The sequence below is a fragment of the Grammomys surdaster genome, unplaced genomic scaffold (genome assembly GCF_004785775.1).
Source record: "Grammomys surdaster isolate TR1022 unplaced genomic scaffold, NIH_TR_1.0 125973, whole genome shotgun sequence".
Classification (NCBI taxonomy): Eukaryota; Metazoa; Chordata; class Mammalia; order Rodentia; family Muridae; genus Grammomys; species Grammomys surdaster.
In genome coordinates this window covers 4,846,265-4,873,925 of record NW_021620790.1, presented here as the reverse complement: position 1 = coordinate 4,873,925, position 27,661 = coordinate 4,846,265, and the positions used below count along the sequence as shown (strand labels likewise).

At 37.5% G+C, this 27,661-nt stretch overlaps 1 protein-coding gene and 1 pseudogene across 3 annotated transcripts in view; both read right to left on the bottom strand.

Moving 5' to 3' along the window:
* LOC114609465 (contactin-associated protein like 5-3-like) overlaps positions 1-27,661 on the bottom strand; it is a 565,569-nt gene that overhangs the window by 17,728 nt on the left and 520,180 nt on the right. For all 3 annotated transcript variants that reach the window (XM_028753829.1, XM_028753830.1, XM_028753831.1), the window contains 2 exons: positions 18,464-18,594; positions 7,391-7,475 (listed from right to left, as the gene is read on the bottom strand). In XM_028753829.1, coding sequence (XP_028609662.1) covers positions 7,391-7,475; positions 18,464-18,594 — 216 coding nt within the window. The remainder of the gene's footprint in view (positions 1-7,390; positions 7,476-18,463; positions 18,595-27,661) is intronic.
* LOC114609456 lies at positions 12,194-13,438 on the bottom strand (annotated as a pseudogene).

Sequence of the window (27,661 nt, the reverse complement as noted above, 5' to 3'; positions counted from 1 at the left end):
TCTCTCTCTCTCTCTCTCTCTCTCTCTCTCTCTCTCTCTCTCTCTCTCCTGTGCATGCGTGTGTGTGCATGTGTGTGTGTGTGCGTGTGTGTGTGTGTGTGTGTGTGTTTATGCACCTGAATATACCATTGTTTGTGTGTGGATGCCTGTGGAGGAAATAAGGTTTTACTTGAAGTAAAACTTATCTTTATGGCTACTGGGAATCAAACTAAGTTCCTCTGGAAGAGCAGCAAATGCTGTTCATCATGTAGACATCTTTCAATCCTTACTAATTTTTGTTCCCATATTGCTTTTTTCCTCCACTATACATGTAAAAACCCAGGTTGTCACTTGTGTTTTCTTACATGCAAAACTAATAACAGTACATGTAATTTCATGTGGCCAGTATAATGTATTTCTCAAGTTTATAAGTTAAATAACAAATACATTATCTTTCATAGATAATACGTATCTTTCGATGAGTGTTGGCAGCACTCTTTGGCTTAAAATCAAGGAGTCAATATGTCCAGGTTATGGATCCTTTTTGGGGAAAGTCCATGTCCACCTCCTATTGCTTTCACTTCATGTCCTAGCCTTTTTGTCTCTCTTCATGATAAGCAATATTGTTGAAATTCCATTTAACATACTCTTTTCTCCATTACCTCCTGATTTTAAACTTAATTACTTTTGTGGCTACAAAGTTTTCATCAAAATAATTCAAAAGAATGTGGATTAAAGAGATGGTTCACCCAGGAAAATAATGCAAAGTCAAATATGTAGCCACTGATTGGTAGGAAATGGATGGTGGAGTTGGCCACTAATTATTATTGAATGAAAGGCAGAATTATATCTCAGAAACAAAAATGAAACAAGGGTCAAGCAAAGGAAAGTGTACCTGGACTTTCAAAGCAGTGGGAAGTGATGATTCAGTGAACTATGCCTTCAGGGTCTAAATCAAAGGTGCTAATTCTCATTCTCACAGCTCACTGGAAATAACACTTCACTGATCCAAGGAGGGTACCACCATGGAGGTTGTTACAAATCAAAGCTCTTTGTTGTACAAATAGGCATAAAGACAAACTGGGTGAAATGCTAAAAAGTGGCATTGCTTCTTTAAAGGAAGGTTGTTTGAAACAGTCATTTCTGGGCAAGTATTTATTCTACACATATATTAAGCCTACAGACAAGAAGAGGTTTCAGAAAAGGAATAACAAGAAGAATTGTTATGTAAACATAAAAAGGTTAATGATAGGATTCAGTGAATTAAAAATGCTTATCTTGTATGATGATGCAATTTCTGTTCAAAAACCCAACAATGAGAAAAGAGAACTAAATGTATTTTCTCACACTCATGAATGTGCCTGCACACACACACATACACACACACACACACACAAACCAATAATAGTAACTTAAAATTAAATAATTAAATAAATACTCTGTTTGAGAGCACACGTAGTTATTTATCTGATACTTACAAAAATGAAATGGTAAAACAAAACCAAAGAAAAACAAATAAAACAAAAACCACAAAAGAAAACTTAAAATGTGTTTATCTCTCAGCATATTATAAACTTGTAAGTAGTAAATAATAAATATGTCCTCAGAAGTGACAGGACACAAATTTTTCAAATTTATTAGTAATTGAGTAGCCACTGTACACAGTAATGTTTATTTACATTTAAAAGTTGTTATTTTTATTTTTAATTGTGTGAATATGTCTGTTTGTATGTGCAGATCAGGGCAGTGCCTACAAGATACCAAGAGATGACATCAGATCTCCAGGAGCTGTTTTGAAAGGACTTTATATTAGATATATAAAATAATATCAAAAACCAAGGAAAACTCAACTATTTGGCCAAATATTTCACAATCCACTGGGCTCTGTATTAATGACATGGTATATTTTGTAATATATTTATTTCAGTGGTTAGTTTATCATTGAACTAGATTCCAAAGTAGTGAAGGGAAGGACTATTTAGATGTCCTGACCTGGAGAAGGAAAAATCAATGGCAAGTTTAACAGATAAAATTACTTCTTACAAGCATTCATCATGAGGATCTAAAATCTGCCACTAAAATATACCAGTGTCATACTCTGTTCCCATTATTTTCCTATATACGTGGTGTTTTTTTTTTTCCAAGTAAGGAGAACCATGAGGCTTCTTTCCATAGCACATGTACTAGTTTATCTGACATGTGATCTCTGTGAGAGTCTTAATCCAATGGAAGGGAACAACTGGCCTAGAAGCATGTGTATAGAACATTTGTAAATACACACACACACACACACACACACACACACACACCAAATCTGACACTGATGGTAAGAAAACTTTAATAAATTTCTCCTTAAACTTCTACAACATCCATTAAAATGAGTATTCAATGACTAAAAATCCTTTGAGAAAAATAGACAATACTAATAGAACAGTACTATTAATGAACTAGAAACATTAAAATACAGTTTTCCTGTGTTAAAACAACAAACATTTAGTGTCTTGTTGAGCTTGATACACATATTTTTGAGAGAAGGAAATTAGACATAGGGAGTAAGTCATGGGGTAGTTTTAAAGTTTAGGGTGGAGGTGAAGAGGTAAGAGGAACAACTAGATGATTTTAAAGAAGACTGAGAATATCAAACCTGAAAACCTTGCAAATGGAAGATGGACTGGACTTTCAGGATAACCTTTAAGGAAAACCACAGCAGAAAGAAAATTTTCTAATGCAACGAGGAGTAAGGGACAAATCATGCTAACCTTTAATGTGACCCTGAGTGAAGAGAAAGCAGATGACATTTCATAGTGATCAAAAGAAATAACCATCAAGACGAAGTCTCAATTCTTAACATCAATGACCAAATATGAGGGCACCTATATTCACAGAAGAAACTTTACTAAAGCTCAAAACACACATTGAATCTTAAACTTTCATAGTGGGAGATTTCAATGCCATACTCTCCAATGGACTGGTCATTGAAACAGAAACTAAACAAAGGCACAGTGAAATTAACAGAAGTTATGAACCCAATGGATTTAACATATATCTCCAGAGCATTTCACCCCAAAACAAGAGAATATACCTCCTTGTCAGTACCTAATGGAACCTTCTCCAAAACTGACCATATAATCAGACACAGTATAAGACTCAACAGGTATAAGAAGATTGGAATAATCTCAGGGATTCTATCAAATCAGTACTGTTTAAGGCTGGACATCAATAACAACAACAACAACAACAAAACAAACAAACAAAACAGAAAGCCCATGTACTCATAGAAACTGAGCAACAATCTTAGTCAGGGAAGAAATGAAGAAATGAAGAAATTAAAAACTTTCTAGATTTCAATGAAAATGAAGGTATAGCATACCGAAACTTATGGGACATAATGAAAGCAATGTTAAGAGCAAAATTCATGGTGTTGAGTGCCTTCAAAAAGATACTGGAGGCACTGTATAAAAGCAACTTTAACAGCACAATTGAAAGGTCTTGAATAGAAAGGAGCAAACACATCCAAGACGTATAGAGTGTAGGAAATAGTCAAACACAGGACTGATGTCAACCAGTTAGAAAAAAAAATACAGAACTATACAGAGAATCAACAAAATCAATAGCTGATTCTTTGAGAAAGTCAACAAGATAGATAAAGACTTAGTCAACCTAACTAAAAGGCACAGAGGCAGAAACCAAATTAGCAAAATCATAAATAAAAGGGAGACACAACAAAAACTGAAGAAATTAAAAAAAATCATCATAACCTATAATAAAAGGCTAATCAATCAAACTAGAAAATGTAGATGAAATGGATGATTTCTAGACAGATACCATGTAACAAAGTTAAGTCAAAACCAGGTAATTATTAAAATAGTCCCATAACATCTAAGAAAATAGAAATATTTATTTAAAAACTCACTACCAAAGCAAACAAACAAACAAACAAACAGACAAACTTGGGGCCAGATGGTTTTAGTGCAGAATTCTGTTAGATAATCAAATTAGACCTAATTCCAATACACTTCAAACTATTCCACAAAATAGAAACTGAAGGAACATTATCCAATTCATTCTATGAACTACAGTTATTCTTATACCTAAACTACATAAAGATCACAGAAAGAGAACTTCAAGCCAAATTTGCTTATGGATATCGATGTAAAAATACTCAATGTAATTGTCGTACAGCAAATCTAAGAACACATAGAAACCATCATTAGCACACTCAAGTGTGCTTCATCCAGGAATGCAAGGATGGAAAAATACACTTAGACACATCAACATAATATTCTATAGGAAGAAACTCAAGGAAACATGATCATCTCATTAGATGCTGAAAAACCCTTCAGTGAAATAAAGCACTCCTTCATATTAAAAGGCTTGGAGAGATCAGGAATACATAGCATATGCCTAAACATATTTAAATCAATATATGGAAAACCAACAGCCAATATCAAATTAAATTGAGAGATACTAGAAGCAATTCCACCAAAATCAGGGACAGGACAAGGTTGCCCACTTTCTTCCTATCTATTCAATATAGTATATGAAGAGCTAGCTAGAATAATTAGACAATGAAAACTAGAATAATTAGATCAATGGGAACAATTTAGAAATGTAAAAAAATCAAAGTTTCACTATTTGCAGATGATATGCTATTATACATAAGCAACCCTCAACGTTCCACCAGAGAAATCTTATAGCTGATAAATAACAACAGCAAAGTGTTGGAATATAAAATTAATTCAAACAATTCAGTACCCTTCCTTTATACAAATGATAAACAGGCTGAGAAAGAATTAGGGAAACAACACCCTAGACAGTAGCCACAGATAGTATTAAATATCTTTGTGTAACTCTAACCAAGCAAGTGAAAGATCTGTATAACAAGAAGTTCAAACCCTGGAAGAAAGAAAGCCAAGAAGGCCTCAGAAGATGCAAAGATCTCTTATCCTCGTGGATTGGTAGGATTAATATAGCGAAAATGGCTATCTTACCAAAAGCAATCTACAGATTCAGTGCAATCCCCATCAAAATTCCAACAAAATTTTTCACAGACATCGAAAAAGCAATTCTCAACTTCATATGGAAAAAAAAAAAAACAAGATAGTTAAAACAATTCCTCACAATAGAAGAACTTCTGGGTGTATCACTGTTTCTGACCTAAAGCTATAGGAAAAAATAAGAAGAAGAAGAAGAACCACATAGTACAGACAGGTTGATCAGTGCAATAGAATTGAAAACCCAGAAATAAACTATGACATTTACAGACATTTGATCATTGACGAACCAGGAAGTATGCATGGGCTGCTCCGAAGCACTGGACACATATAGCAGAGGACTGCCTGGTCTGGCCTCAGTGGGAGAAGATGTGCTTAATCCTCAAGAAACTTGAGGCCTCAGGGAATGGAAAGCCCTGGAGATTTGTAGGAATCACCCTCTTAGAGGCAAGGGAAAGGAGGAATAGGATGAGGAACTGTGGAAGGGGGGACTGGAAAGAAGTGCAATAGGTAGAATGTAAATAAATAAATGAATAAATAAATAAATAAATAAATAGGTTTGGTTCAGAAAGGCGAAACTCGCATGTTGTGCAAAGGAGAAGTATCAAAGATACAGAGAACAGGAATTAAAAACTCAATAGGGCCTCATTAGTGAACCTGAATAAACAGCTTTAGAAAAATAATTTTTACTATTACAAGTATTATCACTACACAGGGTGTGGGGTGAAAAATAATCCCATCTTTAAATCTTTTGATGTTGTTGTTGTTCATTTAATCAGTCTGTCACTTGGGAAACTGACATTTCAACACTTATTTTACATTCACATTATGTTCTGAACATGCTAAATTCTTTATGAATCTAGAAGACTGGAGAAACTGCGGATCATTTCTTGTCCTATCTAAGCTGTTACACTGTTAGGACAACTCATTCTCTGCAACAACTTTCAATGAACACATCCTCTGTCTTGCAAATCTACATTTTGTACATGACACAGTCCAGCTTCTAGACCCTTGGAGCAGGTAACCAAGAGCATACCACATTCTCGATAAAGACTCTCAGACTTTCTGAGAAATCATTCCAAAAAGAAATATCAAGACTCAGAGTTAAGTGCTGCAAAAGTTTTATAGGACAGTGATTTCTTGTGTTGAGTCCATTCCTAATTAATATACCCCAAATTGCCAGTGTTTTCGACACTATACTGTGACTAGCAGAACCAGAGAAAAAGAGAATGTCACAAAAGAGCTGAATAAGCAGGAAATAAGGGGCAGGCAGGAATTCAAAGGTACAAATAATTTCAAAATCTGAAAAACTCCTTCACTTGCCAATATGTAAAACAGGGATTCCCAGGCGGAATAGCCAATAAAGAACTGGAGCCACAGAGATGGCTACTTGAAGATCTGATTTTGGATACCCAGAACCCACATCAAGCCAGACTTAGTAGTATAGGTATTTGTAATCCCAAAGCTCCTAAGTCTGATGGGAAGAGAAGACATAATCACTGGATGCTCATGAGCCAGAATCTTCTCCACTCATATACAAAGCACAAATTAGGAGATCCTGCCTCACACAAGGTAGAACAACCAGTGTTTGAGCTTGATGATATCCAAAAGCATCCTGTGGCAAACACTTGTCTGCAGGCATACATGTGAATGTGCACACACACTAAACATTATACACATGTACACATGAGAAAGACTTAATATAAAACTCAACTGTGTGTGCTACACAGGATCATACATGAGACTTTAGAAAAAAAAATCTTGAAAGGAAAGGATGAGCAAAGGTAAGACAGAAACAGTAACCAAAGCAAATGTTTGTTTGTCTATATTAGTTGTAGCTAAAATATAATTAAGCTCTAAGATGCATTCTTAAAGATCAGGTATCATATATGATATGAAATTCTTTAGGAAAGTATAAAAAGTTGAGTAATGTAGAGGCAATACATATTCTCTAACAGAAAATGTAAATTCACAAAACCTATATGAATAGAAAAGGAGAATATGTCATTCTAATGTGAGCTTTGAGTCCTCATTCTGCAGCATACTTCATTCTCTTAGGTTAAAACTAAGGAAATACAAGTAGAACGTTGACTATGTTAAAAAGTTAATAATTTTAAAATTTAAATGAAAATGATATTTTACATTATTACTTGATTCCCTTTTCCTCTAGGTTATTAACAAATAACCAGCATAATAGTTATCACAAACAACGAACAATTAACCAATTAATAAAGCTGACATGAATGACATTCTGTACAATTGCCACATATGTGTCTTAGTATATTCCATTTCAAAGACTGTATAAAGAATACATGGGAGCAGTGTCTTCAGATATGAATCACTGAAAACATCAATAGAGCAAACAACTTCATGAAGTTTAACAACATCTATGAAGTATATACAAGAGAAAAACCAACCTGTGACTTTGCCTAGGATGAGTGACCTCACTGTCTGGAACTCCACTTCTGGGGAGAACTTATAGGTGAAGCGTTGCTGGTCCATCTGTAGGAAAACAAAACAAAGCCATAGCCCAGGTTTGAGAAAGCATAGGGCAATCCTATCTGTAAAGAGCTACAGTCTCACACAGAGCAGGTTTCTCTCAGGAATTCACTCAGAGAGATTTGAAATATCTCAGCAGTTGTCCCACAGTGCACATAAAGTGTCCTTTCTTTAGTCCTTGTGAAATAAAGTCTTTCATGGGGCTTTCATTCTCTTAGAAAACCTACAGGGCAATCATCAAGTAGTAATCTACCTGCTGAGAATTTTCACAGGATTCTTCACTGAAAGCAGAGAAGTCCATCTGGTACCTGTTCTGCCACATTAAACGGGACCCAGCTGTGCTGCCCATTCTCCATTCTTCCTCTCCTCTTGTTCTTTCACCAATCACCATTTCTTTCTCTCTGCATGCCTGACCTGCTCTCTGGTGTGGACTGTAGGACTTCCTAGTCATGAAACATACTTTGATAAATACTTTAGGAAAGGATGAAAATATTGCTGCCACTGACAAAGCAACCTGCACTGGAAGGCTGTACAGAAGTAACTGCTGGATTCTCCAGGACTTGATTTCTAGGACGTTACTTTGGCAATCACTCCTGGCTTCAGGTACTGCTGATTATGGTTTGTCCCTTCCCCCTTCTATTTCCTGGGCTGTACAAACAATTAGATCTTATTAGATCCAGTAGATTTTTCCAATCTCTATTATTTTGGGAAGAGTATGCATATATTTGTATTATTTAAAACTTAGGAGAAAAACCGAGGTGCCCTTCCTCAGGGGCCTTCCACATTTTGTCTGAGACTGGGTCTCTCTTTGGCCTAGAACTTCACGAAATATGTTAGGTAATCTGGCCAACAGTCTCCTAGGAAACAGTTTCTCTCTCAATCTCTCTCTCTCTCTCTCTCTCTCTCTCTCTCTCTCTCTCTCTCTCTCTCTCCCTCCCCCCCCCCCTCCCTCCCTCTCTCTCTCTCTCTCTCTCTCTCTCTCTCCAAGAAGACCCAGGCAAAGCAGCTGTATTTCAGACAAGAACAGTGAGGGCTTCCAAACACAATCATATAAGGCACTAAAAAGCAAAGGTCATAGAAGGATTCATTAAGTAGTTGCATAGAAGATTCCAAACACAGTGTAACACTGTGACGTCTCTTGCATAGCCCAGAGTTACACTTTCATTAATAAATATAATTTCTTCTTTAAAATCTGTGATTTAAAAGCTAAAGCAAAGTTGTAATACCAAGTGAATTCCTCATAATAATAGCTCTTCTTTTTAAAGTTCCGTGGGGTTAGGTAGAACCCCAGTTAAATAGGCTGCATATACAGAAAGAAGATTTCTCTAGTACTATTTATAAGAAGAAATATACTTTGTGGATACAACTTGTTAAAATCACACAGGACAGATGCACGTGTACACATGCACTCCCATTCCGCCCCAGGAAAGATTCTCAGTGAGGTAAGGTGCAGCCAAATCTTATCGCCTCCTTAAAGCACTGGTGATTATCCTCAACAACAGGCAATCCTTCTGCAAACTGGGCATTGGCAACAGTGGTTGGTTTAAGAATTCTGAAGGAGAAAAATACAAAATACATTCCTATGTGTGATCTAAGTACATTACGTCAAGGGTTCCCCAATGACATGCTTTATTTACTTGTACTGGGTAAATTGCAGAATGCCTTCTTTCTCACTTTATATCCCAGGGGCTTCTAGATATTAGTTAAAAACATGCCACTCTGGTATCACTGCAAACTGAAACATAATATCATATCAGCTTCCACAGATCAAAACAGAGATGCAATATAGAACTAAGAATGTGCTTTTCCCCACAGACTCACAACTAAAATATATAGAGGTATTTCACATGAGCATAATCATGGCACAATACTTAACAGGTTAAGGCAGTATAGTCAAGGCATGACCTGGAGCAACTGCCAGCTACTGGCTTCCATGTGCTCTGCTCCAGCACTCACAGATTTTTTGACCGCAAATATCATAGCTCAAAATTACAACATCAGCTCCCCACTGACTCCATCACTCCTCAGGCTGATGGGCATGGTCCTGATGAAGTGCTCAAGGGTTCACTGTAAAAATGAGTATTGTTTTGAAGACTAGGTGCTAAACAAACTAACAAAACTCCAGTTAGAAGAGTTAGACTTCCAGTGGTTAGAAACAGAGAGAAGAGCAAATGCCTGCATCCTGATGTCATGGTTCAGCTCCGATAACTGGGGTTTTAAGTTCATTTTAAAGTTTTCAATAAGTAAGTTTTTTGCAATCACTAAGATGAAGAGGTGAAATACTCCTATTGACATGGCTACTTGTTGATGATGCAATCAAAACAACTCTTGATGAGAATATAAAACAAAACACAGGTCATACAAAATAAGGGAAAGACAACAAAACACAGGCAACTAAAACTTGTTTCCAAATATTGAAACGGTAAATCCATATAAAAAGACATCGAAAAAGCAATTCTCCACTTCATATGGAATAACAAAAAACCCAGGATAGCGAAAACTATTCTCAACAATAAAAGAACCTCTGGAGGAATCACCATTCCTGACCTCAAGCTGTACTACAGAGCAATAGTGATAAAAACTACCTGGTATTGGTACAGAGACAGGCAGGAAGATCAATGGAATAGAATTGAAGACCCAGAAATGAACCCACACTCCTATGGTCACTTGATCTTTGACAAAGGAGCTAAAACTGTCCAGTGGAAAAAGTACAGCATTTTCAACAAATGGTGCTGGTTCAACTGGAGGACAACATGTAGAAGAATGAAAATTGATCCATTCTTATCCCCTTGTACAAAGCTCAAGTCTAAGTAGATAAAGGACCTCCACATAAAACCAGATACACTGAAACTAATAGAAGAGAAGGTGGGGAAGACCCTCGAACACTTGGGCACAGGGGAAAAGTTCCTGAACAGAACACCAATGGCATATGCTCTAAGATCAAGAATTGACAAATGGGACTTCATAAAATTGCAAAGTTTCTGTAAGGCAAAGGACACTGTCAATAGGACAAAACGACAACCAACAAATTGGGAAAAGATCTTTACCAATCCTACATCTGATAGAGGGCTAATATCCAATATATACAAAGAACTCAAGAAAGTAGACACCAGACAACCAAATTACCCTATTAACAAATGGGGTATAGAGCTTAACAAAGAATTTTCAACAGAAGAAACTCGAATGGCCGAGAAGCACCTAAAGAAATGTTCAATGTCCTTAGTCATCAGGGAAATGCAAATCAAAACAACCCTGAGATTCCATCTCACACCAGTCAGAATGGCTAAGATTAAGAACTCAGGTGATAGTAGATGCTGGCGAGGGTGTGGAGAAAGAGGAACACTCCTCCATTGTTGGTGGGACTGCAAGATGGTGCAACCACTTTGGAAATCAGTGTGGCGGTTCCTCAGAAAATTGGACATAGCATTACCTGAGGATCCAGCTATACCACTCCTAGGCATATACCCAGAAGATGCTCGAACATATAACAAGGACATATGCTCAACTATGTTCATAGCAGCCTTATTTATAATAGCCAGGAGCTGGAAAGAACCCAGATGTCCTTCAACTGAGGAATGGACTCAAAAAATGTGGTATATTTACACAATGGAGTATTACTCACCTATTAAAAACAATGAATTCGAGAGGTTCCTAGGTAAATGGATAGAACTAGAAATTATCATCCTGAGTGAAGTGAGCCAATCACAAAAGAACACACATGGTATTCACTCACTGATTATTGGATATTAGCACAGAACCTTGAAATGCCCAAGATGCAACTCACAGGCCACATGAAGCTCATAAAAAAGGAAGACCAAGTGAGGGTGATTCAGTTCTTCTTAGAAGGAGCAACAAAATACTCAAGGGAGCAAATATGGAGACAAAGTGAGGGACAGAAACTGAAGGAGGGGCCATTTGAAGACCTTTCCACCTGAGTATCCACCCCATATGCAGTCACCAAAGGTAGATGCTGATGTGGAAGTCAGGAAGTACATGCCGATAAGGGCCTGATATGGATGTCTCCTCAGAGGCCTTCAAGAGTCTGACATATTCAGAGGCAGATGCTCACAACTAGCCATTGAACTGATCATGAGGTTCTCAATGGAGGAGTTAGAGTGAGGACTGAAGGAGCTGAAAGGGTTTGTGGCACCATGAGGAGAGCAACAATACCAACCAACCACAGCTCCCAGGGTGCTAACCACCAGCCTGGGAGCACTTATGGAGGGATCCAGGGCTTCAGCTGAATATGTAAGAGTAGAGGGCCCTGCCGGGCACAGGTGGAAGATGAGATCCTTGACCTCATGAAGGCTGGATGCCCCAGGGGGTGGGAATTTTGAAGGTGGGGAAGTGGGAGTGGGGTGGGTAGGTGGGGGTTACATCCACGGAGAAGAAGGTGGAGGGGTAAGGGGATGGGGGGTTCCCGGGTGGGTGGGGGATGTGGTAAGGGGATAACATATGAAATGTAAATAAAATATCCAATAAAAAAAAGAAAAAAAAAGAAGTACGGAAAAAAAAAGTTCTAACTGCATTTTCAGTGCAAACTTGTGTTTCTTTCTAGTTTCTCTTATGTACAGAAAATCTCTTTAGAAACATTGCCTCTCTGCATTTCTTTCAAATAGCTGGGAAAGGTATGACTTGAGGAGACACCCACTCATAGGCAACAGATCTCTCAGATAGTGGGACTTCTACAGTACACTTGCTGGATCAAAGGTCCAAGATTTTTATAAATCATTTTGGTCAATTTTGACACTTAGAAAGATTCTGGATCAAAATAGGAACTTGCAATGTCCATTGCATGATACAGAATGCCCCTCAGGAAATTCTACAAACGGGTCTTTACCAGAACAAGGCAAGTCATATGTGGCATCTGTCTTGAAGTTGTCCTGAAGCTGTCTTGGACACAGCTTCTTTTCACATTTTATCAAGGGATTCTGTTGCTTTGCTGGCTTATCATGAACTCTGTTCGCTCTCTTCTTTTGATTAGGTGAGTCTTGATACTGTTTTCTGCCATTCCCTCTCATATTTTGATTTTTTGCTTTGAAGAGGTCCAACACCTCCTGTGTTTACTGTGCAGCCTCTGCTGTAGCAGCTGCCTGTGATTTACCCACTAGTCTCTGGGAGAATCTTCAGGAAATAACTGCTAGCTGTGGCAGAATTTCGTTTGACTCAATTTTTCCATGGTGGGTCTAGCTGGTGTGATACCAGCTGAAGAAAAACTGTTCTCACTCTCTGAGGAATCTCCAGATCTTCAAGACAGCTAGTCCCTTAGTGGTCTGACAAAGGGAATTGTTATAAAAGCTTATTAGGTGCCAAGCCAAGCTTGGACTTGGGAGTGATATCATTTTTATGACAGGGCAATTTCTCAATGGTGAACCACTCAATAGCACCAATTTCTCTTCTGGTTTGGGGGTTAAATTTTGTATCTTTTGGAACTACTGGAATGATATAAAAGTGAGAAAACTGGCCGTTGGTTCAAAACTCAATGTAATCATCCTTACAAATATAGTCTTTTATGTCAAAACTGGTTTCCTCGAAGACCTCTCTAGCCACAGTCACAAGATGCTTTTTCTTTATTTGCTTTTCTTTTTGGAAATCCCCAGCCTGACTTTGCCAGGTACCCATGAACCAGCAATATATTCTCAAGTGTCTCAGGAGAATAATTGCACCATAATTTTGGACTCCCATTTTATATTCCTTCGATTCATCCAAGATTTTTTCCACATCTTCACTTTGTGGCAGCCGAAATGAACAGTGACTGAAGACAGCTTTGGCAAAGTCTCTCATCCCACACTGAGGTAATCCTGGTGTGTTCTGCATGTAGAAATCCAAGTAAAACCAATCGGCAAGTTCAATCTGGAAGCACACACAGATGCTTTTTTCTCTTTCCTCACTGGGAATGTGCAATTAAATCGGGTGCGGAAATCATCCAGGAAGCTGATGGGAATCTCCAGGCATTTGGTCTCCATGATGAGGACCTGCAGCAGGCACAGCGCATCCCTGCTCCGAGGAGCTGGCAACGTAGAGAAGCACAGAGGTGCGGGCCCAGACAGTGGAACCCTGTGTACGAACCTGAGGCTGGGCCGAGGTGAGAGGCCTATATGCTCTTTTACCATTGTGGGATTACAAGTATGTTCTTATCATCCCTCCTAGATTAATATAAGACTTATGGGATTTGAACGTGGATGCTCATGCTTGCAAGGCAAATTCTTCATCACTTGAGCCCTGCCAGCTGCCCGCTATCCCTACCCTCCACTCTCCGTGTTGAACATCCGAATGATAATATCCTCAACATTTTATAGTAAAGAAGCTAGAAAGGAAGAGAAACAGTCATATGATGGGGTGAGTGAGCTAGCTCTGCTTAAGGAAAATCAAATGGGTCAAGATGAATACCTACCTACCTTTCCATCTAGATCTTCCTTCTACAACTTTCTTTCTACACACATCCACTGAGTGACTCTCTTCAATAATCTCCAGACCTTATAGTTTATCACAAAACCTTAGTACAAACTAATACCCATAGTGCGTGATTTGATTCTATTTCATTGTTTTTTAAGCAAACTATAATTTTTCCTATTTACTAAATAATGTGTGAACAGGACACAAATGCATATTTCTTACTTTGTTTTTCCTTAGAATGCTATGACATAGATCAACCTAGTGACAGAGAAAGAGAAGTCACAAAGCTGAGTAACTTAGTCAAGACACACATTAGTACGTAAACAGCTGTGCACAGTCTTGTTTCTGACTCAAGATCCCTATCTCTGTCTCCAAGTAGCCAAGTTTCTCTTCCTGTCCTTCAAAAGGCAATGTTAATAGCCATATTACCAGGGAAGAGGAAGGGGAAATGCAGGAGTGCTTGGGATCTTACTTAATGCCTGACTGCAGTCATAAGTACCTGTCCATTCTTTCTGACAGGTGTACAGCATTTCTGAAAGTTTCCATACAGGATGATTGGCAGTCAGGGATATATCAGGGATCCACGTTTTGCCATTGTTGTGTTTGTTTGTTTGCTTGCTTGCATTAAACAATGTTGGTTTTAGATGAAAGAGAATGTGTGTGTGTGTGTGTATGTGTGTGTGTGTGTGTGTGTGTGTGTATTTGTATGTGTTTATGTATATGCATATATTGGTTTGAGGTGGGGTGGGATGATCATAAAAGCAGACATACTATCATCCTGAGCCAACAAACCAACTTGACAAAACATAAGTTCTCTGCTCTAGATTATTCTGCTTTATTCAGCACTTGGCAAATATCAAGTGATTGCTTATTGTTGACTATAGATTGATTGGTAAATATTACAGACAGAGAAAGGAAACATATACATCTCACAGTTCTTTGTTCTATTGTCTTATTTGTGAAGAGGACAGAAAATATAAAGGTACATAATATGTGATTTGTAAAATGCTCAACAGAACATGCCCCATTTTCTCATGAGAGCTTCATTAAAATTGTAAGCAAACAAGGTGTTGGGGGCCTAATTTAATCTGTGAAGTGTTTGTCATAGGAGTACAAGGACCTGAGTTTGGTCCTAGGACCCACAAAAAATGTTGAGTGCAGTTTGATGCATTTGATGTTCTTGAACACTGAAATGATTAGCTGTTTTAAGTTTCAGTCACCTTGACTTCACTCTTAGAGTAGACTTTTATCCTGGAATTATGAGTTAAAATAAACATCTTCTGACCAGTTGATTTTGGTTCAGATTATCACAGCATCAGAAAAGAAACTAGAATACCTTAACTTCCCCACAAGGTCAAATCAATCTTTTGCACATTTTACCTGCAACCATGTGGAACCCATCCACTTTGTTCAGAAATGTTTACTGAAGACCTGCTGTTAGAGACTGTTTGGTAAAGAGGGAACTCTGAAATAATAAATGCAAACCAAGTTCCTGATTTCATAAAACTTACATTCTATGGGAGGGTTACAGGACAAAACATAACTAAGTAAATTATATTCCATGTCACATAACATGGGTTACTAAGAGAAAAGAATAAAATTACACAAGGATAATGGACAGTGTAAGAGAAAAGTCAAGAGAATTGTTTGCAGGACATTAGGAGAGTTCTGGATATCAGTAGACATTGATATATTGACAAATGCAGGATACACAAAATTATGAGATTGACTAAGATAACCCATCCCATGATTATAGCTATAAAATAGTAGTGGTGTAGTCGAATACTGTGTGCACCAGTGGATAGGGGAGATGACAAAAGAAGACCTATAAAGAGACACCAGTGATCAACAGGTGAAGTAGGAAAAAAAACTCACAGAACAACAGTATTATTCAAACAAAATGTAAATCAAATCCCAAAGACTGAAAACAATCTAGGCTGTCACGCCCCATGTTGTGTAGTAACCTCCTCTGTTGGAGAAAAGCTTGGATGCAAAGAACCATGGAGTTGTCCTTGTCTAGATCCCATGAAAAATATGTACTATAGGTTTTCCCAGTTAGAATCTGTGAGTTCTGGACCACTGTGTGCCTTTCATCTCCTTAGAAACTGAGGTTCGCCCTCAGGCAGTGAAGTGTTTCTCTATATTTTCTGTTGGAACCTTAACAGGACAATTGGCTTAGACATGAATCTTGTGTGCTTTGTACAGCTTGAAAATATCATTTTATCTTGGCCACTACAACTGTATGATCCTGGAAATCACCACTGTGTTCTATTTTTTATCAGGGTATAAAATAATCTTATTGTTGTCAATAAAATTGTCACAGCCTCAGTTTTGCTGCAGCCCCTCCAATCAGAGCCTGGTTTTATTCCTTCACTGGTCATGTTAGGTAACCTTTGCCTGCTGCGAAAGCATGGTTGTTTATACTTGGGGAAGTGAAATATTACATACACTGGGGACTCTCATTAAACTTGGTAAGTAAATAATTTAAAGTCTTCAGGAAATCCTTGAAACTGGCCAGATACACTAGATCTAGGGACTTATCTCCACAAAATGAGTTGCATAAAAGAAGCACTTTCTTACCTATTGCTCTCCCTACAACTTGTACAGTGCATGGCAGGTGTATAACTCTAGTGATTTGCCAACCATTCCTGAATGGATTTTGATGACATAGTTGTCTTTAAGTCATTTCTGCTCCTGTAACCTCTCATCCATATTCCTGTTAGTAATTTCAGTGAAACTCATTGGCTCACTAATGGTTTAGACTTAGGGGAATCCTTATGTTGATTTGCTGTTTGATCCCTATATGGAGTGAGTAGACATTTGTTCATGCTTCCCCAGAAATATTCACATAACACTCCAACACTGTGTTTCTGCAAAGTAAACTTACGTATATCTTAGTAATACAATTTTTGTGTAACATGGTGGGAAAAGGGGGAGGAGGTTATAGTAGTTAATGTTGATTGTCAACAACATGGAATTTAGAATCACCAGAAACAAACTTTTAATCATATCTGTGGGAAAGTTTCCAGACTAGATTAGCTGAGGTGAAAAGCTCACCTCAAGTGAGTATAGCACCATTCCAAAAGCTGAAGTTCTGGAATAAAGTGAGCTGACTGCCAGCATTCCTCTCTCTCTCTCTCTCTCTCTCTCTCTCTCTCTCTCTCTCTCTTTCTCTCTCTCTCTTGTTCTCTCTCTCTCTCTCTCTCTCTCTCTCTCTCTCTCTGTTTTTGATTGAAAATGGAATGTGACCAGGTGCCTTGAGTTCCTGTGGAAGTGATGGCCTGTGATCCTAAACACTAACCAAGAATTCCTTTAAATTTTTTCCAAAGCATGTTGTCATAGCAATGAATATGGTAACTTACATGGAAGATGCACCATTGGAAATCAGCATATATCAAGTTTTCCAAGACAATAAAGTGGCAAGAGTCTAGCAGTCTGAATAAATAATGAAAAATATATTTCTTTCTCTAAGCCAGAAAGATTGTGGTTGGTTGCTTTACTTGCTTGCTTTTGGTGCAGTCAATAATTACTTTATGCATCAGGCAACTATTTAGTGGAACTGGAAAGGTGATAAAAAGGATAGAAGACAGAAGGAAGTTGGAGATATGTGCGTGAGAATACCATGAGATCTGACTAACAAGTAGGGCAGGACTATTGAGCATAGCCATGCAAGAGACAGAGAACACACACAAGCTCTCAGGTCCAAGTAAGGGGGGACAGGCAAATGAGAATGTGTGATGCCTCTTCTAAAGGATATATAATTCACAGATTAAGAGAGCAAAGTCATATTCTGAGAAAGAATGCATTGCATTTGTTGGTAGAGAGGAAAAAAGGAGGGCATTTGTTGTGACAAATTTGGAGGATAATGAATGAATGAATTAAAGTTATCTAAGCCAAATCGTAATTGATAAGCTGATTAACCTTCTCATTTATGATCAGAGAGGAGTATTATAGACTTTTGCTAGTCTTTATAAGATATATCCTGATCTGTTGTTGGATCTTTATTCAGTATCACTAATATTTCACAGAAGCCTACCACATTGTTTTCACAAATAGTTCTGCATGTGTACATATAAACCCTTTAAAAATCTTGTTCTTTTCTGCCCAGGTAGCTCTTCCTTGTCCACAAGACCCAGTTTTCACTAGGAGGAAAGTAGCAATGAGTAGTAATGTGTAGAAGAGACCTTTGGCTTCATGAGGGCTTCTGTATCACCTGTGCTTTCCTATATGCCCACCTGTACCCTATGCCCAATTCCCCTACAGGCCTTGCTAGTCTTCTGTATGTTCTTTGCTATTTTCATGCATCATTCTTGTTACTCATTCTGGGTAACAGCTGACTAAACTTGAGCCAAACTAGGATGTCCAGTGCTTTCTCTTCTCCAGAAGTTTCTGATGGAATAGCTCTGGTGAGGGAATTCTAGAATTTGTACTTGTAGCTCTTTGGTGATGCCAATGGGATAGGAAGAACTTGGCTAAGTATTAGACCAGAGACTGGGGTAAATCTGCTTTGTACTATGTGGTTTCATTGAGCTTAGACATATTTGATAAAGAAGCCTTGACATGTAGGCTGTGTGGAAAGGTGAGAAGTGAAGTACCTGAATGGAAAGTTCTGACCCATCTCGTCTCATCTTCACCTGGTGCACTCTTCTGTTGGCCAGATTCTCTACGCTGATGATGAACATGTGACTTTCTCCCTTGCCTAGTCGATAATGAATCTGTAAACTTCCTTGAAAGAAAAAAAATTAGGGTTAGAATTAAGAATAGCAAACACAACATAGAAAGACCTGATTAAATTTTTCATAAATTGGTGATGGCTGTTTTCTAGGTCTCAGTGACTCAGCATTCAATTTAAAAAAATATCCATATGTTCATCAGAGTTGAAATACAAGCTTCTGATTATAGATACTAATTAAAGTGAGTGTACCTCTGTGCTGCTGTTGCTGCTGTTGTTTTTGTTGTTATTATTGTGGTGGTTTTGTGTATGTTCCCCTTTGAATTAAAATTACAGTTTGAGATCACCACAATAGTGTAGATTTGTAATTTCAGTACTTTGCAGGCTGAGACTGCAGGGTTTTCAAGCCAGTTGGAAGACACAGTGAGACCCTCCCTCAGAAAAACAACTACAAAGAAAGAGAAAGGGGAGAGAGATGAAGAAAGGAAGGAAGGAAGGATGGTGGATAGGGAGGAGAAAGAAAGTAGAAGTAAGAGATACACTTTGACAAGCACACCCATTGACCTATTTTGTAACTGGAATGGGAGAACATGAACATGACATGTGACATAGTCACTCCCATGACATGGTTTTCTAGCAATCATCTTCTTCTTTCTGTGACTGAGAGAGACAAGGCCTTACTGTTTGTACACACTGAACTGTAATGTCTCTAGTTCAAGTGTGGTCTACTTAAGGCAAGGTGACCAATCTAAACTTTCATGGCTCCTTATGACATTTCAATTTTACCAAGAGAGTATTTTTCAAGCAACTCTTCATTGTCCACAAGGTCAGGAAACAAGTCCACTGTATCCCAACTTCAGTACTTACATAATGGATGGGAATTAAGGGGAATTTTAAAGAGTCTGGGAAATTATATGAAGTATTTTCCTTTCTTGCTTTTGTGTGTGATGAGGAAGAAAAGAATTGAGAGATCCAGAAAATTAAAGCATTACAGCCTAATTACATAATTATATAATAAATAAAAATTAAATAAATAAATTAAATTTAATAAATAAATTTTAAAAATTAAATAAAAAACATAATTATGGCTGCTATAGTGTAAATATCATTAATTTTTAACTTGAAAGCTCCTCTATATGGAAACCTGACATAGAAGACCCACATATACTGGCTTCCTTATCCCAGAATTATGCTCATTTCAGCTTTGCATCATGGCTGCCTGAGATGATTGATCCATGGTCCAAGTGCATAATACATGATGCTATGCCCACTTTGTAAGGTCAGCTGCAGTGTACAGTTAGAATTCCCCCAGACATCAGAAACTCATCTTGAGTATACAAGAGAGCAGAAAACATTGTGAACATAGTACCGTGTCACACTAAGATGGAGAGTAAGGAATAAAGCACATTTACTCAAATTTGGGCCAAAAAGTATGATTGTGATCCAATCCTTCACATATTCACATTTATTTGACCTTCCTCAACACACTCAGTTTTCCCATTGCTATCCATCATAGGAAAACATCATGATTGTATTCAAAATTGATATTCTTACTCATTGTCATAGTGCTTGAATCCCCTTTTCTTTTCTCTGTATCCTCCTGTGAAAGTTAATATTCACTGTCTTTCTATTCCCTAGGGGTATCTACCTCCATACTCTTCATCAAACTTACACAATGGCAAACACTTTAGGTTTATAGTCCCAGAGGTAGCAGACTGTCACAGGGAATGTATTACCAATACAATGATCTAAAGAATAGGTCAAGTGGCAGGCCAGAAGTGGATTGAAAGCAATGTATCACACTACATTTATCAACCCTGTTGTCTCATGTTTCTCTCTAGTACACATAAGCAGTGCTGTGCATTCAGAGAACACATTTTTTGCATAAATATGTACAGAAATTTGCTGTTTACAACTGAAAATAAAAGTAAAGTGATTTTTTTGAGATGTAGTTATAACCTCTTTTACAAATATATTCCTGAAATAAAAATTTGTAATAAAATGCACTATGGCCTCTACAAGTACCCCATAAAATTTTATTGGGTCCTTTTAATGTTGAAACACTCAAATTATATCTATCTTCTTTTTCTTTCTTTTTTTTTATAATAGTGAGACAAATCTTTTTCTTTATTCTTCTCCCACTTGCTGTCTCTCTATGTCCCTCTCTCTATATATCACTGTCTCGCTCACTGTCACTGTCTCTCTCTGTCTTTCTGTCTCTCTGTGTGTCTCTGTCTCTCCCCCACCTGTGTGTGTGAGTGTGTGTGCATGTGTGTGTGTGCATGTGTGTATTACTATTTAAAAATAATAGTGGATTCTGATAAGATGTCTCAACAGGTAAATCTGTTTGACTGCACAGAAAAAGATCCCACACAGAAGGACAGAATGGACTCTCAAAAGTTGTTTTCCATATACAATACATAGTACACTAAATACAGAAATACACAATGAATATATGAATATAGTTACAGCTTTTAATTGAAAATGATAGTGCAAAATTTATACTAAAAAAAAAAACAACAATTAGAACTAAACATAGTAATGAGGATGCTTCTTCAAAGGAAACGGATTCACATCCTAAAAAGAAAAAAGCTTACTAAACAAATTTCTTAATGGTTGAGTTCCTGCTTTTATGTTCATCTAGAACGCTCTTTGCTTTATTTTATCTTATTTATAAAATGAAGTTGAGAACTTCATTTTATAGATTTAAGAAAACATCAAAAAAAAAAAGAAAGAAAGGTTAGGAGTTGAAAAGCTCTTAAAATATTTATTTAATAATTCTTAAAGTTAGATGGTGTAGAAATTCAATCTAGCTGCTTCGGAATATCATAGGCATCCTTTGGAATGCAGCAGCCCCAAAAAGCCAGTCCTCTCTGTGCAGAGGGTCCTTCAATAGGAAAAGTTTTTATATTATGCTCCTTTCTCCCCATCCTTCAGTATTCTGAATAGAGTTGTTTATCTTGGGAAACTAGCTGGATTTTCCAAGATCATACACCTCTTATCATCTTTACTCTAACATACATTGTGCTTTAACGGCTGTAATCTGTAAATTCTCTACAAGTTAGAACTTACGTTTGGTGTGTGTCTTTGTGTATTTGATTTGTATGTGTACATAGCATGCACATATGCCAGTGTGCATATCCACTTGTGCACCTGTACAGGCTAAAGATGAGCAGAGTGTATCCCGTGGTTCATCTTCACCTACATTTTTGAAGCAGGGTCTCTCATTGGTTGACTTCAGAGCTCAGACTGGTAAGACTGGTTAGCAATAGAGCCCACTAAGTCCACAAGTCTCAATATTCTCGGCACTGGAAACACTGCAGATCATCAGACCTGGCTTTTTCATTAACTCTGGCGAGCCATGCTCAGGAAATTTATCTTTGCATGGCAAGCATTTTACTGATCAAGCTATCTGCCCAGGCTTTCAAGAACACCTAAAGAGAGATCGAAAGTAAAATAAAAGAGACAGCAGATCAGTTTCAGGCCAAAAGTAATCATCACCACACAGGGGATCAATGGCCTGGTGATGCTCCATGGGCATGAACTGCGTCTCACTGCTCCTTATGCACCTAGGCTGGACCAAGCAGGATATAACTGTTAATTTAACACAATTTGAATTACATGGAAAAAGAGTCTTAATTGAAGAATTATCTACATTATATTAGCCTGTAGGCATAAATGTGATGGACAGTCTTTACTTTTGAATGTTGTATTTTACTTTTAGTGACTATATTTCTGAGGCAGGGTATCCTAAACCAATTGTACAGGAGAGGAAACAGAGAAGGAGCAATGAAACAGGCAGGCCTGCACAGATTTCTTTCTCTCTGCTCTTAACTATACCTACAATGAGAATAGGTATTTGTCTCACTAGTCTCTGTGACTTCACTGCAATTATGGGCTGCAATATAGATTTATAAGTTGGATAAATGCCTTTCTCTACCAAGATCCGTTTTTGACAGGGTGTTCTGTCGCAGAAACATAACGAAAACCAGAACAAATGTGATAAAATCTAACCCAGCTCCCTGCTTCATATCTGTGCTTTGACCTCAGTCCTCACATGTCCAAGAGACACTGGGTTCATAAGAAATAGTCATCCTTTATGTGCTTAGAGATCCTATCGCACTACTGAAGATGTGTCTTTCCTTGGAGATAAAATAAGAATTTACTTCAATTAAAAGGAAAAAGTTTACAATGTTTGTATATGATTTATGTGATTTAAAGGCAACAGTCACTAGAACTCAGTACAGTGATTAGTTTTCCAAGAAGTTCTATTGAAGCAGCTTTATGAATTTCATACTATACTTTGTGATTCAATTTCTTTGACTATAGATAATCTTCATAACAACAATGAAAAATTCAAAATAACTGGCAGTAATGTCTCCCGTATGTGTCTTTGAAAACTCTTTGACTGTTTCTCAGGTCGGAGATACTGATACAATGATGGCATACTGAGTGACCATCTGAGGCTTCGTGCCTGGTCAGTGCGATGCTGCTGAGATGTACTGCTTCCCGCATGATAAACTCCCTCTGATTTTATATATCTCTGTTGTGTCTTGTAAAGTGTTCAGCTTGTCCAGAACTTCAATTAATATGTTCCACACAAGGTACACATCCTTCTGCATGCACACTGTTACAGGTATCAACTCATAAGAACCAGACACCAGAGTGAGTGCAATGGATAACCACAGCAGCAATTACAAAGTGGTCAACAGAAGTATTACAAAGGTGCTAGTTTTGTTAACAATCTAATCCTGTTTGAACAATGAAATCACAAAGTGTTTCAGAAGAGAAAAATTATAATTTGACATCTGGAAGACCATGAAAAATTTAGCAATAAGAGGTAGGAGAAAAGACTTAGGGGGTAATGTGCTTGCTGGCCAGGCATGAGGAATTGTTTTTTATTCCCAACATCAATTAAAAGCTAAGCACATGGTGCATATCTGCCACCTCAGCGTCAGATAAAGTGAAAATATGTTGATGCTCAGAGTTAGCTGGACAATCAGCCTACTAATTCAGAGTTTCAATTTATGAGAGACATTATAGCAGAAAATAAGGAGGTAGAAAGCCAGACTAAGACCTAGACTTCTGCATTTGACCTCCACATATATACACACATGTGCCCATTCATGCAAACACCTATACACACATAACACATAAAGATATACAAATATACATATACACACTGTACAAGCAAGAGATAAATTTAAAATTATTTACTAGAGGAAAGACAAGTTTTTAAAAATAGGGAAATAGGGACTATGGAAGATACCTCAGTGTGTAAGAGCACTTCTTCGAGCATCGTGACCTGATTCAGAATTGTTTGCACACATGTAAAAACAGGATATGACAATACTTACATATAATTCAAGTACATTGAATGTACAGAGAAATGTGGATCCTGGAAGGCCATTCATTCTTTGATTCAGTGAATGATGGCTTACAGTAGGAAGTGAGAGAATGTTACATCAAGTATCTGACTTCTCCATGTATGACTATGGGTGTAAATACACACACACACACACACACACACACACACACACACACCATCCAATTTGCAATTTGGATCTGGAAACATGATCACACCTGACTTTGTGCCCTTCCTGAAGCAGGGGAAGTATGTAAGGGTCTCACTCCTGTCTTGGTCACTACTGTTGAACTCAGTTTATATCTCTGAAGATTTTGAATGCAAAGTATGTTGCATCTACAGCTATGCAGTGTCATTAAACAGAGATTTACCAACAATGACCTTTCTAATCAGTTGTCTGCAGTCTTACACATAGGAATGGGGAACTGCTGTTTTATCTTCCCATTAAAAGTCTGATGGAAAATTAAACAAAACAGGATGGAGGGAGAGAAGGAGGAAGAGAGAGAGAGAAGAATGAAGAAAGAGGAAAAGAAGGAAGGAAGAGAGGGAGGGAGGAAGAGAGAGGGAAAGAGAGGTAGGGAGGCAGGGAGGGAGGAGAGACTTTAGTTTGTATGAAGTTGACACAAAACTATTCACCATAGAAGGATTGAGTATTGTGCTTTCCTGGGAGCTAAGGAGATAACTCAGTAGATTAAAGTGCTTGCTAAGAATAACAGGAAATAATATCTGTCTTACACACACACACACACACACACACACACACACACACATACACACACACATCCTGGGTTTAAGATGATTTCACCACTTCAGTAGTGTGAAAAGCGTAGCTTAGTCAGAATAAAACTGATATCTTTGGGCCTTGTATTTTCTCAGTGCCTGTGAGTTCCACAAGAGTATTCTTAGAAATATGAAGAAGACAAAGCAATTTGAGCTAGATTCAAGCACTTTTATAAATGAAAATATAAATGGTGGTGAATTAGAGATGATTTCCTAAACCACATTCTGAAATCATTAACATAGAAAATAACATAAATTCCCACATGCACAACATCCCATAGCCTTGTTATCTTGCTTGTTGCCATGGAACCAATTCATTACTCACTTCTTGAGTTGGAAGGAAGGGGAAGACACATCAAGTCCAGACTCTACAATTTCACCTGTGCAGAGTTTAGAAGCCTGTTTATTTATGATGTTTTTATTTTTTTTGCCTTGGAAATGGGAACACAGACTTGAGTCCATCTAAAATATATGTTCAGAGAACAACAAAATGAGATTTACAGGATGCCTATTATGTGTGATGTAGGTTGTTATCTGTATTTGTCTGATATAGCAGAGTTCTTTAGGTCACCTAAGATAGAGAGAGGTTAATCGAGCCTGTTTCATCTCTATCATGAGGCATAATCTTCCTTTTCTAAATCCATCTTAAAAAGTAATTAGCTTTCTCTAGAATTAGAACTTTGATGCTATACTAATTTGCAATAGTTACTATTATATTTAGAGATAAATCTAGAGTCAGTGAAATGCTAAGTAGGTCTGTGCTTGCTACTAATGCAAAGGACCAGTTACATAATGATACCCTGTACCTGAACATATTCTCATACTGTGTATGAGTTTGTCTCTTGGCTCTATTTTAAGGGAGACTTTTCTGAAATCCTATATTTTATCTATCAGAAATCCACATTTTCACAGATTAATCATTTGCCACAGAGTATGCCAACTAGGTATTCCTTAATATCCAGTGTGGTAATTATCAACTTCATCAGATCTAAAATCACCCAGCAATCAAATATCTGGGCCTATCTGTGAGGATATTACTAGTATTAAGTTGGGGAGATGCATCTTTAATGTTGTTAGTACAACTCCATATTCTGGGGTCTCAATTTAGAGGATTATTCTGGCTATATGGAAAATATTTTGTCATATATAGAAAGGCCTGGCAACTCGAGTTATTCCACCTTTAGCGGCAGAACTGTGAGGTAGCAGCTTTTTATAGCTTAGTATGTCATGGAGCACAGATCAGAGTAGAAGCACTAACAGGCTCCTACTCATAAGGTCCTTCCTTTCTGTCTACATCTCCCATTTGGGCTCACAATAGTAAAGTTTTCATAACCTTCCAAAATATCACCCTGCTTCTAAGCATTCAAACACATGAGCCTATTGGTGGCATTTGAGATTCATGTTAAAAAACTTACCCTCTAAACCCATAGGTTGATGATTACCTCACTATGTAAAATATGCATAGTGTAACTTTAAAAGTCCCAATAAAATCTTAAGAGTTCAAATATTGTGAAAACTCAAAATTCTCTACTAAGACTCAAGGTAATCTCTTAAATTTAAGCTACCATAAAATAGTAAAAGTAAATAAAAACCAAGACATACAGTTCTCACACACAGCATGAAGTGAAAAATCAGAACCCTGAAGTTCCTCAGGTAGGGGAAACACAAAATATATAGTAGTTCCACATTTCTATAGCTCATTGAGGTAGGGAAATCATAATAACTGGGCAAGTTGCACAGCTCTACAGCCTCTCACGATAGGGACTCAGAGTCAGAGGAGAAGCTCCATCTATAGTAACTGAAACAAGAAACAGAAACTGATCACATCTTTATATATTGGGAAGAAAAAATCAGGCTTGCATTAAAGTTAGGAGGTAATCCTCAAGGAATTCCTCTGTAGACCTAAGCCCTACCTCCCAAAGGTTCTGTGACTTCACAAACTGCATGATAATAATATTAAGCGTCCTCACACATAAACCTATAGGAGACACTGTACACCAGGTGATAGTCTAAGATTAATTTTTAGAAAAATTCATAATCAATTCTTCAATCTAGGTAGATGGGACAAGGGTAAAATATGAGTAATAGGTCAAAATCAGGGAAGACAGCATATGGGAAAAAAGGAAGCTCATCTTTGCAGAAACTACCATGTTCTTCCAAAAGACATCCCATACTTCTTTAATAACAGAATCACCATAGAGCTCCATGGCATGTTGATCCCATTCAAATCTTGAGCCAGAACACCAATTCATCAACATGGATTTTTGTGAGAGGCCAGAAATAAGAGGAATGGCTTCAGATAATCAGTTTGTATTAGATTCCAGGGCCTTAAGATATTGTCTAGATGGTCCTTGTAAATCAGACAAACATTCTAGTTAATATTACAGGCTGAATGAAAAATGAATATCTCCTTCAAAAATTGTGGAGAATGAAGCTATCTGAAATACTTCGAGTATCTAGAACATAACACTAGAAATGTTAAGTTGCATTGTAATTAACATTTTGATTGTTGTTAGTCTTTGGGAAGCTACATTCTCAAGAACTGAATAAGGGATCAGAATAAACACTGGACTGAATTCATTACTATCATCACATCGCATCCCTTACCAACTTCTTAAATCCTACCATCATCAAACTAGATGATGTTCCTTTGTGTCATTATTCTTGTCACTGTTAAAATGATTCTGAACAGATCTCTGTTAACTCCTCATCATATTTAAGGGCTCATTTCACACCACAGGGATCTACAAAAGGAATAAGTGCAGTGCTGAACACAGAGATGACTGCCAGGAGATGTCTCATTAGCAACTGCTGTCAACTGAGTATGCACAGTTTGCTGGGTAGTTAGCAGCCTAGGAGAACTTTCAAAGACCTGCTCTTCATATCAAATTTAGATCTCTGTGTCGTGATAAGAAACTTTAAAAGCAGATGAAATACTGGAGTGGTGGGTTTATATATAAAGAAAGCAATGGATTT